At 40.6% G+C, this 13,914-nt stretch overlaps 1 protein-coding gene across 2 annotated transcripts; it reads right to left on the reverse strand.

Annotated features, from left to right (window-relative positions):
* IDNK (IDNK gluconokinase) lies at positions 1-11,186 on the reverse strand. 2 transcript variants are annotated; one of them, XM_056513255.1, is made up of 5 exons: positions 10,842-11,186; positions 10,713-10,743; positions 10,296-10,382; positions 6,644-6,687; positions 1-4,132 (listed from the first exon to the last, which is right to left on the reverse strand). In XM_056513255.1, exons 1-5 carry the CDS (start codon positions 10,880-10,882, stop codon positions 3,772-3,774), a joined length of 564 nt encoding a protein of 187 aa, XP_056369230.1. In that variant the 5' UTR covers positions 10,883-11,186; the 3' UTR covers positions 1-3,771. The 2 variants fall into 2 exon arrangements, with proteins under 2 accessions (XP_056369230.1, XP_056369232.1); XM_056513257.1 differs by lacking the exon at positions 10,713-10,743 and having other exon boundaries at positions 10,842-10,932.
* Positions 11,187-13,914: the final 2,728 nt, after the last annotated feature.

Here is a 13,914-nt window from a genome sequence, read left to right on the forward strand (position 1 = left end):
GCATTCTTTTCTGGCTGCCATTACGTCTGTGAAATCACAGTTTTTTCCGCCTTAAATCTGTTATCACAAAGTGTGACCACCGTTTCTGATAGGCCCAGCCTTGGCCAGCGGCACCTCTGTCTGGGAGCCAGCTGGGATTGGTTCTACAGGGGTGGAGGAGGCTTCCAGCAGCTTCTCACAGAAGTCATTCCTGTAGGCACCCCCCACAATACCACAACCTGTCATAATAAAATAAATATAATTAATTTTAAAAAAACCAAAAGAAAACCCCACATACCAATTTACAGTCTGTTCCTTTGCCTGTATAGATAACTTGTGCAGTTTGGCAAAGATAGCATTTCATTTTTATTTTCTCATTTCAGCACTGAAAAATATTTATGTTCCAGTAGGTACAGTATTTAAACAGCATGTTACTAACTGTGCTTAGTACAATTTTTTGAGAATGTATAGTGCATGTACCTTGCATGGATAATTTGTGCTTAGAGAGGGAAAGCAATTTCTAATTCCAGGTGTTTCCTCCTCAGTTTTTGCTGCATTTGCTTAAATACATTTCAAAATACACACAGAGCACTTGCATCTGGGTAAGTTGTACTAAATACTAAAAGCCTGCCCAACTAACCTCAACATGACATCCCTAGAATAGTGGTGTTTGTTTAAAAACAACAAAACTAAAAAAAAAATCCTCACAACAAAAAAACCAAATTACACCAAAATCAAGTAAATGAAATGTAGGATTGTGTTTGGACAGGGATTGTTCTGCTACCTTTTTCTTCGACTGCATACTTGCACAGCTTGATTAAACTCTGAGAGTACTTTCATGTGGTTAATATTGGGATAACTCACATCTTAATCTATTAATTTGTAATGCAGAGAAACACAAGTGAACAGAAGTAATGCTTTATTGTCTTTCAGAACAGCAGGTAAGACAACTGATCATGTTGACAACAACCTTCTTTGCAGTATCTTTTAAGTAAAAGCAAAATGCAAATATATCAAAAGGGTAAGGGAAGGAAATATTTCCAACATAGAAGCAAAGACCCTGAAATACCCTGACTTAATTTGAAGAAGCGTGAACTGCCTGTACATACAAACATAGTACTTTGTTTAGAAGCCTCCCAAAATCCAAGCTGCTTACATAAAACTCTCTAAAAGAGAAGTTTTTTTAACTGTTGAGTACAATTTTCTGTTGGTGAAAAATGTCCCTTTTTAAAAAAAATCTCTTAAAGGTCTGATCATGTCTATGTGTGACATGATGCAGCTGCTGCACAGAGTCTTGGTCTGGCTTTATTGTGTGTGAAAGAAAGTAAGCATAAATCTGTATTTAATAATGGGTACATTAGTCAACTGTTTATAAAATGGTGTATTGGAAAAGATGAAGACCTCCTTAACAGCAGAGGTGCCACAAGAGGGTGCTGTGTCTGATTTTCATAGCTGCAAAATTTGTACAGGTGTGACAAGTCACTGAAGAGCGCTCTGAAATTTGAGAGTATTAAGAAGCATACAGACATCCTTGTCTCTTGCACTTAACTTTGCCTCCGTGTCTTAAACTTGCATCCTGGCTTTTGGAACAAACAAGCTCTGAGGTGAGATCCCCTGCAGTGTACAGCAATAGACTAAAACTGCTAACTGCCTGGTATTCTCCCTTCGAGTCACAATAAACAGAAAATACCTGGGTAGGTATACCCAGAAAATTTATGGGTAGGTTAATGCCTAAAATTCCTAAACTCTGTGTCTAAAAATTGCTGCTTTCAGTAAGATAATGCCCATTTATTGCACTAATTTAAGCACAGTAGTTTGCTGCATAAACCACAAAGCCCTTACTGTTTTCATACATATTGAGAACCATGACTAATGTTTTTCAACTACTTACCTAGGTAAAAATTACACTAAAGATGCTTTCAGACATGAGGTGTTCTTCCACAAGAGTTCATTATCATCCCAGGAATAAAAAAAAAATTGCACGATACACACAAAATACCCATGTGTGATACCACATGGAGATGTCTCCATTCAGACAAGACTCAATCTTTCTTAGAGAAACTATTTCAGGTTTTCCTAACATTAAGCTGAAAAGGCATGTCTTGTATAACACAACATGAAAACACCTTGGTGGTAAAAAAGGACTTTAACCTTAAAGTCTGTCAGCTGGGTGACTGATCAGGTATTTGGAATTTTTTTCTCATTGTTATTAAAAAAGGATGAGAAAAATATGTATTAGGAATAGTTTAATCAAAAGCTTTAAAGCAATTGCACTGACATGCACTGAGGTGCCCACCAGCATTGGGAAGCGAAGGAAAAGGTCCAACTGTGAAACAGTAAGTTTTCAGAAAGAAAGAAATGTCTATCAATCTTGATTTCAGTACCTTAAATCACTGGTTGACTCACATAAAAGCTCTTAAGTTTGAAGCCAGTAAGATACCACTCAAGTTTTATTTCTAACGCTTTCCATTTAATTACATTTTGTATAGTGCATCACCACCACCTTTTTTTTTTTCTCACATTTTTCAGCTTCATGGTCATACACTAAGAGATCAGAAAAGTTCTCATGAAGTCATCAGTGCTCTGGTGAGGTCAAGGATACAAACACAAGAACCTACAACTTGATGAAAATCTGGCAGTGAGACAGGGGTAGCATCATGTATGGAACTTCATCATGTGTTGAGATTGTTATGGGTTTAATTCTTCAAAAGAGCAGAGCAGTTTTCAGTTGCTATAAAGTTGTTTATTGTAAAGGCACATAGTCTCAAAAGACAAAGAGTCCCAAGTGTTAAAGTCCATGCTAAAAGCTTTTGGCATAGAGTCCTGATTAGAAGTCATGATTGGAAATAGAAGCAGCTCTTGCTGCAGGACCCTGAGAGGGCCGAAGTTGCAGAGCAGCTCCTGTGGTCTTCTGGGCAATGATGATGGCAGTGAGGAGAGGAGAGAGTGAGAGCGTTCTCACTCCAATACACGGATTTTATTACAAATTACCCAGTGAGCTAAAAACATGAACCTGAAGCATTTCTTCTAAACCTATCAGAATTCTGGTTCTGTAATACAAAAGTTTACATATAATTTGTGCATATAGCCTATCTGTTCTATCTGAAGAATGTAAGCAATATTCTTACTATATTTTTTCTATGTCTAGAACTATGTTTTTGAGCTCTTACTGAAGCATGTTTTTGAAGCTTGTTTTTTACACCAGATTCTAATGCTTTTGCTCTTTAAGGCACTTAAAACATATTCTTACTTAACTTATTTACTTAAGCTTACAGCTCTATTTCATGCCTGTGTGGCTTAATATATTTTAATTTCTCTAAAGGCTTTAATTCAAACCCTGGATTTTGATCTTTCTCTGAGGAACTCAGGCCTTTGTTTTTCACACTCCAACAATTGTGCGTGTTCCTGCCTCTTGTAGGGGAAAATAGTGTTATTTTAAACAAAGCTGTAAATTATTGATCTTGTAATAGCAAATGTGCACATCTCAGTGTCTGACAGAGTAAATATTAAAATTAAGAAAATAAATTACTCTGTGGGACCCTTGCCAGGATTTTCAAAAGCGACTTACTAAAATGAGAATTTTAACTTCAGAGAATAAAGGGCTTAAAAAGTTAACAGTTCTTGAAAATTACATCTTATATGTCTTTTACAGGGCCATGACCAAAAAATCTGATTAGTAAACCAGCTCTTAAAAATAAATGGGTTTGTTTTAATAATCATTTTAATAATTAAAATCCTGTCTCATGGCCTTGCTGTCTTTCAGTGAATTTCTTTATGTGTCAATTCAGGAAATTACTCCGGCAAAGCCTCATTCTGAAGAATGGCACGCTCAATCTCTAGCACTATTTCTGGAAGAGATTTTTCTAGACTGACAGTAATGAAGTTTTCTGGTGCACTAGGTGGCTCTAGAGTATCAAACTGAGACTTGAGAAGTTCAAGTGGCATAAAATGACCTCTCCGCTTCTCCAGGCGGCCAGCAATGATGTCCATAGGTCCATCCAAATGAACAAAGAGGATCTTCAGTGCTGGTTTTTCTCCTGGTTGGTCTGGCTGCTTGCTTTCAATTGCAGATGCTCCACTAATTAGCACACGCCTGTACATCTTCTTCAGTGCAGAACAGGCCAGAATGGTATCTTGTCTAGATGTGTCTTCTCTATCAAAAAAAAAAATCCAAAACCCAAAAACCTTTACATAGCTATATGTGGTATGACAAAAATGGCTTGTTAGTTCTGCTGAAAAAGGTAGACAAGCCCTAGCTCCTCAAGAAGGACAGCCATGGGAGTAGTGGCATATTGACAGTGGTATTTGAGTAATTTTGACAGGATTTTGAAACCAAATTTCTAGTCCAGGTAAAGATGTAATTTGAAAGTGAGGTCAACCTGATATGTGGAAAAGACTTCATAACTTGTGAGAAATGACAGTTATGAAGTAGGTATGCATTTATTTAGTGTTGAGGTGCATGGGGATAATTTTTTTTAAAGCATGTACACTGCAACTTTAAAGTACTGATTTATTTATTTTTTTAAAAGCTTAGGATTACACAATATGCCTAATACATATTCATGTTTTAGCTTTGCTTAGTCTTGTTTACTCTTGCTTTGTATTAAAATTAACTAAAAGTTTTTTTGCGCTTGTGCTTTTTTAATTTAGGGGCTGTTGGAGGTTTTTGACAAAGGCTTCTAAACTTTTCAATGCACTTGAATTTTTTAACTTTGTTTTTGGAGCATGCGTTTTAGATTTTTTGGGTACATTCTAGGCTTTGAGTTCAGTTTTTGCTGGTTTGGGGTTTTGGATTTATTATTTATTAAGGGTAGCTTTGCACTCCTCACTTTGTTAGCAAGTTTTGGCTCCATTTATTACAAACTAGTTTGCCTCTCTTCCTAATTTTGCAAGCATAGTAAATATTAGGCATTTTTTATTGTCTTAGTTTTTGATGAACTATTCTTTACTTTTTAATTCTTTGTTTCAAACCTAGCCAACCTTCTGGTAAAATCTCAATTTTAAGGACCTTGTCTATTACCCACCATTCTTTCCTAAATTAAATTCAATTCTAGCACAAGGAAGTGTCAAGATCATTTCCTTGATTGCTGAGAACAGGAACTAAATATCCATAGAAATACCTCTCCATTATCAGTAAAATTACTGTACTATCCTCTCTGAAGGTAAGTTGCTGATAAACAGTACAGACCACTGTTCTGAAATACACAATATTTTCAACACCTGTTGTCACTGTCTTGGATTTAACTGTAATTTATGTTTCCTGCAACTCACTGGCAGCATTCCATATATGCTTACTTCAGATTAAACAAGAGATTGCAGGTCAGTAAATGCTTTTCACATGTATTTTCTGCTGACAGGTTTTCTTAAAGCATTTAACTCTGGGTGTGTCTGTTCCATCAAAAAGCAAATCCAGAATTAGTTGTCTCTGTGAAAAGTGAATAAAATTCCTAAGAAAATATATTCTATAATAAAATTAGAATCAGGTATAAACCTTTTTAAAAATCATTCTGTGGTCATCAGATTTTGGTTCAAAGGGAAGTAAGAACTTCTAATACCTACCATTATCACCTAGGAAAGTCAGTGACAGCCTCAGCTACTAATAAGTACTAATAATTAAACAATGGCATTAGGCGCTTTTAAAATATAGTTGATTTTGTAAAATTTCCAGAGCTGGGCAGTGGCATTGAGCTATCACACAACATAAAGTAATGGATCCAGCAAATCAATCCAGACAAATTTCTCAGTGAATTAACCCGTGTTCCAATGAGGTAGGCTCACCTAATGTGCAGAAACAAGTGTAAAGCCTGTCTAAGCAGTCCCTGCCTTCCCAACCTTTTCCTTATTTGGGACATACTCCAGTCCCCTCATCATTGTTGGATGCTCTCCAGTATGTCCAGGCGTCGCTTATAATGAGAAGCCCAGAACTCATGGAGTAGTTCAGTGCAAAAGGAGAGGGGAAAGATCACCTCCTTTGACCTGCTGACAATACTTGGTCTAATTCAGCCCAGGATTCAGGATTTTGCTGGCCTGTCTTGACAGAAGAGCACATTGCTGGCATTTATCCAACTGGGGCTGTCCACCACGACTCCCTCAGGCCCTTTTCTGCTGCTTTCCAGTGAGTGCCCCTCAGAGTCCATACCGTGCCTGGCGTTGTTCCTTCCCAGGGGCAGGACTTTGCATTTTTAAAAGGTTCCTACCAATCCATTTCTACAGCCTTTCATGGTCCCTCTGCATCAGTACTCCTCCCATTTTGGTGTCATCTGCAAATTAGCAGAGTACACTCAAGCAAACTAACAGTGTCAAACAAACTTGACACTGTATCTTATTCAAAATAACTATTTTATCCTACTGTTGTTATTAGTGCATTTTGTGGTTATGTTCTTTGTAAGTAGTTAATGTCAGGCTTATTAATAAACTGGATCCTTGAAATTAGTTTTTACACAGATAGTAGATTGGCAACAATTTCCCACTTTATTTCTCAGGGATTAGCTCACCATCAGCAATTACTATGACAGCTTAGATTAGTAAAAATAGAATGGCTGTACTACCTGCAGCGTTTCTTTACACTACCACTTATATTTCTGCTTTGCAATACAGTGGGGAAAAATACATTTGGTACTTTACTTCTGTCTTTAAAACTTTTTAAAACTAGATATTCTCTTACCTCCTTAGTATGTCATGCAATGTGCAAAGCCAAGGAATCCTGTCCTGGAAAGAAAACAAGTTAGTGGAAAATTTTTCAGACATTAACTTGAAACAATTGCTTCTAACATCTCAGACATTTGACTAAGAGATAAAATTAGCATTAAACTGTACAGCAAGTTCAATTTTGAATCTTTTTCTTCCTACATAGATTTGCTACACTGCCTGAAGGCTAATAAGAAGTGCTAGGCATATTATGAATAAGACACTTTTAGTGGAATAGTACTTTCTACATTACAGATCCCTGCAAATATATGATGGAAGTAATATGTATGCAAGTGTAGCATGCACCTCTGAAGGACAGGCAGCTTATCTCTTGCTTCTGTTATTCAAATGTACAGATAGAGTTGTTATTTCTTTTCCCTGATATAGTGTCAAACACACATCTAATCCCCATTTTGGATCCAAGTTGAAGCTTTCAGAAACAGACAGTTCTAAATTTAGTTATATAATTATACAATTATATTTATGTCAGTAGTACTTACAAATAAATGTAACCACAACCCCCAATTTCTCAAAACTTTTGTCCATTACTAAGGCAAACACAAGTGATTAATCAGATGCTTGCTTAATCTGAAATTTTAAGCTGCCACAAACTTCAGTCATGCCTAATGAAAACTAAACAAGTGCTCCCATTTTATCTTTCAATGCTGATACTGCTGAGTGAGCACAACAACTGACAACACAGACAAATAAATGCAACAATTTTCTTTTGCTGTCATTACACAGTAACTTCTCCTTGGCATTCAAGAAGGCCCTCACAATTTTCCACCTCTCCAGAAGAAATGCTATCCTCTCGCACCACGCACCGATGGTTTAGTCATTCAAGTGTGTAATGCTGATACAGACAACATACCGGCTTCCAACCACTAGTGAAAGATCCAAGTTTTTAACTAGAATCTAGAGTACTTTTTTTCATTAGCTAAGGACATCTCCCAAAAGATTTGAGGTACTTAAAAAGGTGGAAACCTTGCAAAATAAAGGTAGGAACAAATTCGCAAAATTTTTTTATTACAGCTAAATTCTCAAAGTCTTTTTCAAAAGATCCCATTACTGCATCTTGCCCTGTTTCTAAGCTCCATATAGTTTCAGATTGATTTTGTGTGTTCACCAGGATTGTTTAGTTTATATTCTTTGTTTAAAAGTCTTTATGTACATTCATAAGTGTAGATTTCTCTAGAAGTAGTGGACATAAACTTTTAAAATGCTTCCTGATTCCGTACAGGAAAAGTGGCTTTAACTGTAAACCACTGTCCTAATTGATGGCAAATGGAAAAACCGTTTTTTCAATCTGTGCCATTAATTAAGGTGTTGGTACTTCAAGCATTGCCAGCTGGGCAAAGGAAGGGATTGTCCCATTCTGCTCTGCAGCAGGGCGGCCTCACCTTGACTCCTGTCTGCAGTTTTGGGTGTCATAATTTAAGAAGATTATAAATATATTAGAGAGCATCCAAAGGAGGACCTTGAGGATGCTTGAGGGGCCTTGAGGGGAAGGTGTATGAGGAGTGGCTGAAGTCACTTGTCTGTTCAGCCTGGGGAAGACCAGTCTGAAGACAGACTTCACTGCAGTTAGACTTCATTGTGAGCAGAAGAGGAGGGACAGGCACTGATCTCTCTTACTGATCTCTGTGGTGCTCAGTGACAGGACCTGAGGAAATGGCCTGGAGCTGTGTCAGAGAGGTTGACTTCGAAAAAGGCCCCACCACAGAGGATGGTGCACTGGAACAAGCTCACTAGGGAAGTGGTCACAGCACCAGCCTAACCAAGTTCCAAAACACTTGGTCAGTGCTCTCAGGCACATGCAGCAATTCAGAATCATAGAATCATTAGGCTTGGGAAAGACCTTCAAGATCATCCAGTCCAACCTTTGACTGAATACCAATATGTTAATTAAACCACAACATTAAGTGTCTACTTGTGTTTTTTAAACACTTTTAGGGATGGTGACTGCACCACTTTTCTGAGCAACCAGTTCCAATGCTTAGCCACTCTTTCAGTGATGACATTTTTCCTAATATTCAACTTGAATCTCCCCTGGCACAACCTCAGACCATTTTCCCTTGTCCTATTCCTTGTTACTGGGGAGAAGAAGCTGACTCCCATCTCACCACAATCTCTTTTCTGGTAACTGTAGAGTCTCTCCCCTCTAAGGTATCCCCTTGATAAGGTCTCCCCTGAGCTTCCTTCTCTCCAGGGTAAAAATACCCTCAGCCCCCTCAGCCGCTCGTCACAGGACTTGTGTTCCAGACCCTTCACCAGCCTTGTTGCCCTCCTCTGGACTGACTCCAGCACCTCAATCTCCTTCCTGAATTAAGGGGCCCAGAACTGAAAACAGCACTCATGGTGTGGTCTCGCCAATATGAGCTACAGGGGGACAATTGCTGCCTTGCTTTTGCTGGCCACACTATTGCTAATAGAGGCCAGGATGCCATTGTCCTTCTTGGCCACCTGAGTGTGCTGGCTCACACACTCACCTGCTGCTGTCCAGCACTCCCAGGCCCTTTTCTGCTGGACAGCTTTCCAGCCTCTGCTTGTAGTCCTGCCTGGGGCTGTTGGGACCCAAGAGCAGTACCTGGCACTTCACCTTGTTGAAAAATGGCCTCAGCCCATTGATCCAGCCTGTCTGGATTCCTCTACAGAGCCTTCCCACCCTACAGCAGATCAGCCCTTCCATCCAAATTGGTGCCACCTGCAAGCTTACTGAATGCAGTCAATCCCCTCTGTATCATTAACAAAGATGTTAACCAGGATTTGCCATGACACTGATCCCTGGGGAAACCCACCAGTGACTATCGACTGTAGCTCCATTCACCAACACCCTCTGGGCCTGACCACCGGCCAGTTTTTAACCAGCAAACTGTACACTCATCCTAGACAAGAAAAGCCAGTTTCTCAAGGAGGATGCTTTGGGAAATGACATCAAAGGCTTTATTGAAATCCAGACAGACTATATCAACAGCCTTTCCCTCATCTCTTTGTTCACCTGGATATAGAAGGAGGTAAGGTTACCTTTCCCAAACCCCTGCTGTCTGGTCCTGATGTTCTGGTTGTCATGCACATGCCATGTGATGTACTCAATCTGTTCCATAACCTTCCCTGACACTGAGGCCAGACTTACAGGCATGCAGCTCCCTCCAACCCTTCCTGGAGATGGGCCACATTTGCCAACCTCCAGTCTTTTAGGACCTCCCAAGTTAATCAGGAACGGTGATAAATGAAAAGTGATTTGGGAGAAGGGTAACAAATTTTTTGAGTTTTCTTGTGTAGGGCCATGCTATGGATTCTGTGGTTCTTGTGGGTCCCTTCCAACTCAGCATATTCTAAGATTCTATGATTCTAATCCAAAACTGCAGCTCTGTGTGTGAACTGTAGAGGGGGAGATTCCTCACAAATCCTGAAACAGCAGCATAGCACTTGTGAGCTGACAAGCATTTGATAAAATACTTTTTTGTAGAGAATCCTTTTTGACACAAGAAGCCTCCCTCACCTTACCAAATGCAGACTTGAGTTTACAGTCAGACTAGTTTACATAGTAAACCACAACCTAGATGTGCATGAAGTTACAGAGAAAAACGTGTGTGGATGACAGTTTTTTCAGGGTTTATCCAATGTACCTCATCATTTAGTGGTATCCCTTCTGCCATTTTCTTCTTATTCTCTAGAGGATGATAATCGTCTGCATCGTAGAATTTCCATCCCAACTAAGGAAAAAAAAAAAATTATGGATCATTCAGCTAGATCAGGTGAGGCAACAATAACTTCAGAATTACAAAGACGACACTTAAGAAATTACAGGCTTCTTGCACCACAGTGTGAATCACCGTTTACAGCATGATGATTAGCAAATCAAACCAAAACACCCAGGCAGCTCGGTATCAGCAACAGCTGTTGCATCACGGCACTGAGCCGAAGCCGGAGCAGGGGACCCTGCGCCGGCGAGAGGCGGCCCGGGCGAAGGCCGTGGGTCCGGCGCTGGGAGGGGCCTGCCCGGCCCGGCCCGCCTCCGAGGCGGCGGCTCCACACGCTCCTACCTTCTCCGCCAGCCGCGACCCGACCGTGGTCCTGCGGGGAAGCACAAAGGGCAGGTTACGCACCCGGACCCGCTCCCGCAGCGCCGAGCCCCCGGCGCCGCCGCCGCTCCGCGCCCGCCCGGTACCTACTTCCCCGAGCCGCTGACGCCCATCACCACCAGCAGCACCATGGCGGCCCGGTGCGCTCCGCCGCCGCTTTGCCCTCCTGCCGGCCCGGCCCGCCCTCAGCCCTCAGGAGCGCCCGAAGCGCCTCCTCCCGCCCCGCCGCCGCTCCCTCGCCGTGGGAGCCCGGCCCGCCCCTGCCGTGCTCCCCGCTCTTTCCCGCTCCTTGTGCTGAAATTAACTGGTCTTCTCCCGAACCCCCTTTGTCTCAGGCTTTTCAGTCTGGTCGGGCGTTCCTCTTCCTGCGGTTCCTAGCGCAGTATTCACCGTTTGCAGCCTCAGCAGCATAAGCGAATTTAATAGAAACAATAATTTCTGCAGTGTGTGTTAAAATGTGTATTGATGCCCGCTGAATTACCCTTTGGTGATAAAGGTCTGCCTTCAAAATTTAATTAAGCCATCAGCCGTGCCGTGGCTAACTCCGTTTTAGTATTTCTTAGAGATTTAAAATCGCTGAATTACTTGGTGGGTAAGGCTGGAATGGACCACTGATGGGGTCATCTAGTCCAGCAGGCCGGCGCAAGCAGGACTCTGTAGAGCACATTAAGATTCTGTCCAGGCGGTTTTTGAGTATCTCCAGTGAGGGAGGCTCCACAGCCTCTCTGGGGACCCCACAACCTCTCGGGCAGGCAGCCTGTTCCAGTGCACGGTCACCTTCGCAGTGACAAAGTGCTTCCTGATGTTCGAGTGGGGCTGCCTGTGCTTCAGTTCGTGCCATTGCCTCTTGTCCCACCGGGCAGAGCCTGGATCTGTCCTCTGACACCCTCCCTTCAGACACTAATGAGGTCCCCTCTCAGTTGTCTTTTTTCGAGGCTGAACAGGCCCAGCTCCCTCAGCTTTTCCCTGGAAGAATGATCTAGTCCTTCAATCATCATTGTAGCCCGTTGCTGGTCTGCTCCAGGGGCTCCATGACTTCCTTGCTCAGTGAAAACTAGAGCTGGACATGGCACTCCAGATGTGGCCTCACCAGGGCTGAGAAGAGGGGCAAGATTGTGGAAAACTGTGGAAATTCACTTAGCTAGCTTAGATAGACTAAATTCTCAAGTATTTTTGCTATATGTACATATATCTGACCTAGCAACATTTTTAAAGCTCTGCAAGGATAACATGCAGTGATGCTGCCAGCCAGCGTTGAAGTTTTCCTGTATGGTGGAGAAGCATCTGCTGCACCTGTAAGAGCTGCTCCACCCAGTGATGATGGCTTCAGGAGGACGTGCTGTGTGCCCCCTTCATATTTTTTACATCAATTAAACCTTGGAAAAAATTCTCAGAACCTACATTAAGTCTCCCAGTCTGCATAAATTTTAGTTCCTGTGCACAGCACTTCAAATATCATTATGTATGATATTTGTATCTTTTCTTTTTTTAAATTGTTGCCTGTCTCTGACCATTTAATTGAGATCTGGAACTGTCTGTACTTCACATACCTATTAAGAAATGCTTAACGAAGACCAGAACCTTTGCAGTTATTAAGCTATTACTGAAACAGGCCAGTTCTCAAATTACTGACAGACTTCAACGATTTCTTTGAGGTGCCATGTGACTGGATACATATTTTGCTATAATAACTGTATGATTGTGCTAAAGTAATTGAATTTGCGTGCATCTTTTCTATTCGTTGGCTTATTAATGGTGAGACAAGGAAAAATGCTTCATTTGGATGAGAGTTCCAGGGAGATTCAAATGAACAAGCTCAAAAATACCAGCGGTCACTTTGACCCTGGGAGCATCACAATTGCTATTCCCATTCCCAGAATTAGAACTAACTGGTCTGTGGCAATAATTCCCCAGATTTTGCTAACATGAAGAGCAACTGACTAGCCTGCCTACAGTGCATGCCCAAGGCACAGCTTTAACAAGCTTCTTTATTTGATACCTCTTCTTTTCATCATTCATTTCCTTGCATTTTGGAAAAAGAGCCATTTTAAATTGGTGTGATATTATCTAATAGCTATTTTATATCCTCTTTTGTGCAGGAAATCTTGCCAGGAGTTGTCTTTTACTCAATCCCAGGTTAACTTAACATGAGCATGCACTGCAGAGTTTGCATGCACTGTACAGGCAGCAGTGCTGTGCAGATGCTGCTGCAGGGAGAAGAAAAAGACCTGGAGAAAGCTGATTGAATTGTACAAACACAAGAGCATATAGGCAATGTGAAGAAGGCAATTGCGTTCAGACTTCCTGCTTGTGTGGCTGATGTGATTTCTGCAGATATAATTTATGTTAGTAGTCAGCTGGAGAGATGACTTGATAAAACTCAGTCAAATGGTTGACTTAAAGGCAATGCTTTGGTTAAGCATTTAAGATGTGCTTAAATTAAATATGCTTTTATTACTAATGTTGTCAGAATGCAGAACTTAATTCCAAATCTCTATAGTAGTTATATAAAAAATCTTGTATGGTTTCATGAGCTCCAGAGTTCATTCACATAGCTGAAATAGAAGACAATGGAATGTAAGCATCTTCTGTGGTTTTAGTTATTATATTTAGTAAAAGGTGAAATTACAATATAATGGTGAAGGATGAACATTCTGGAATTAAAAGCCAAAAAACCTCAAGAATACCTACCCACCAAGTACTTCTCAATCTCAAAAGAATTTTCCACACACTGTATCTTTAAATACTTTTTAAAATTTTTTTTTAAAAAAAATAATATAATATAATATAAAAAATTTATATTTTATGGCTATTAGAACTATTTTCAGTGTCTTTCTGAGCCTTTCTGGTTTGACTAATTGTCTAATACTAAATTTATGGAATTCAGTAAAGCTTCATTTTTTACTTCAATTAGCTGCCTAATTTTAGAGAAGGGTAGCATGAAATATGAATGAGGATTTCATTTTCCTGGGGTTATTTCTGTTTGCCTTTACTGTATCTATCTCCTTCCCATGGATACTAGGAAATGTCTGTTGGATTCAGAATATTACCAAACTCAAAGCAGAAAAACAAACATTCCCATGGTAATTCCTAATGGAAACTTATCACAGTATAATCGTGAACTATTGTAAAAGTGCACAGGCCTCTTAATCCTTGCCAGGAA

The sequence above is a fragment of the Oenanthe melanoleuca genome, chromosome Z (assembly GCF_029582105.1).
Source record: "Oenanthe melanoleuca isolate GR-GAL-2019-014 chromosome Z, OMel1.0, whole genome shotgun sequence".
Lineage (NCBI taxonomy): Eukaryota > Metazoa > Chordata > Aves > Passeriformes > Muscicapidae > Oenanthe > Oenanthe melanoleuca.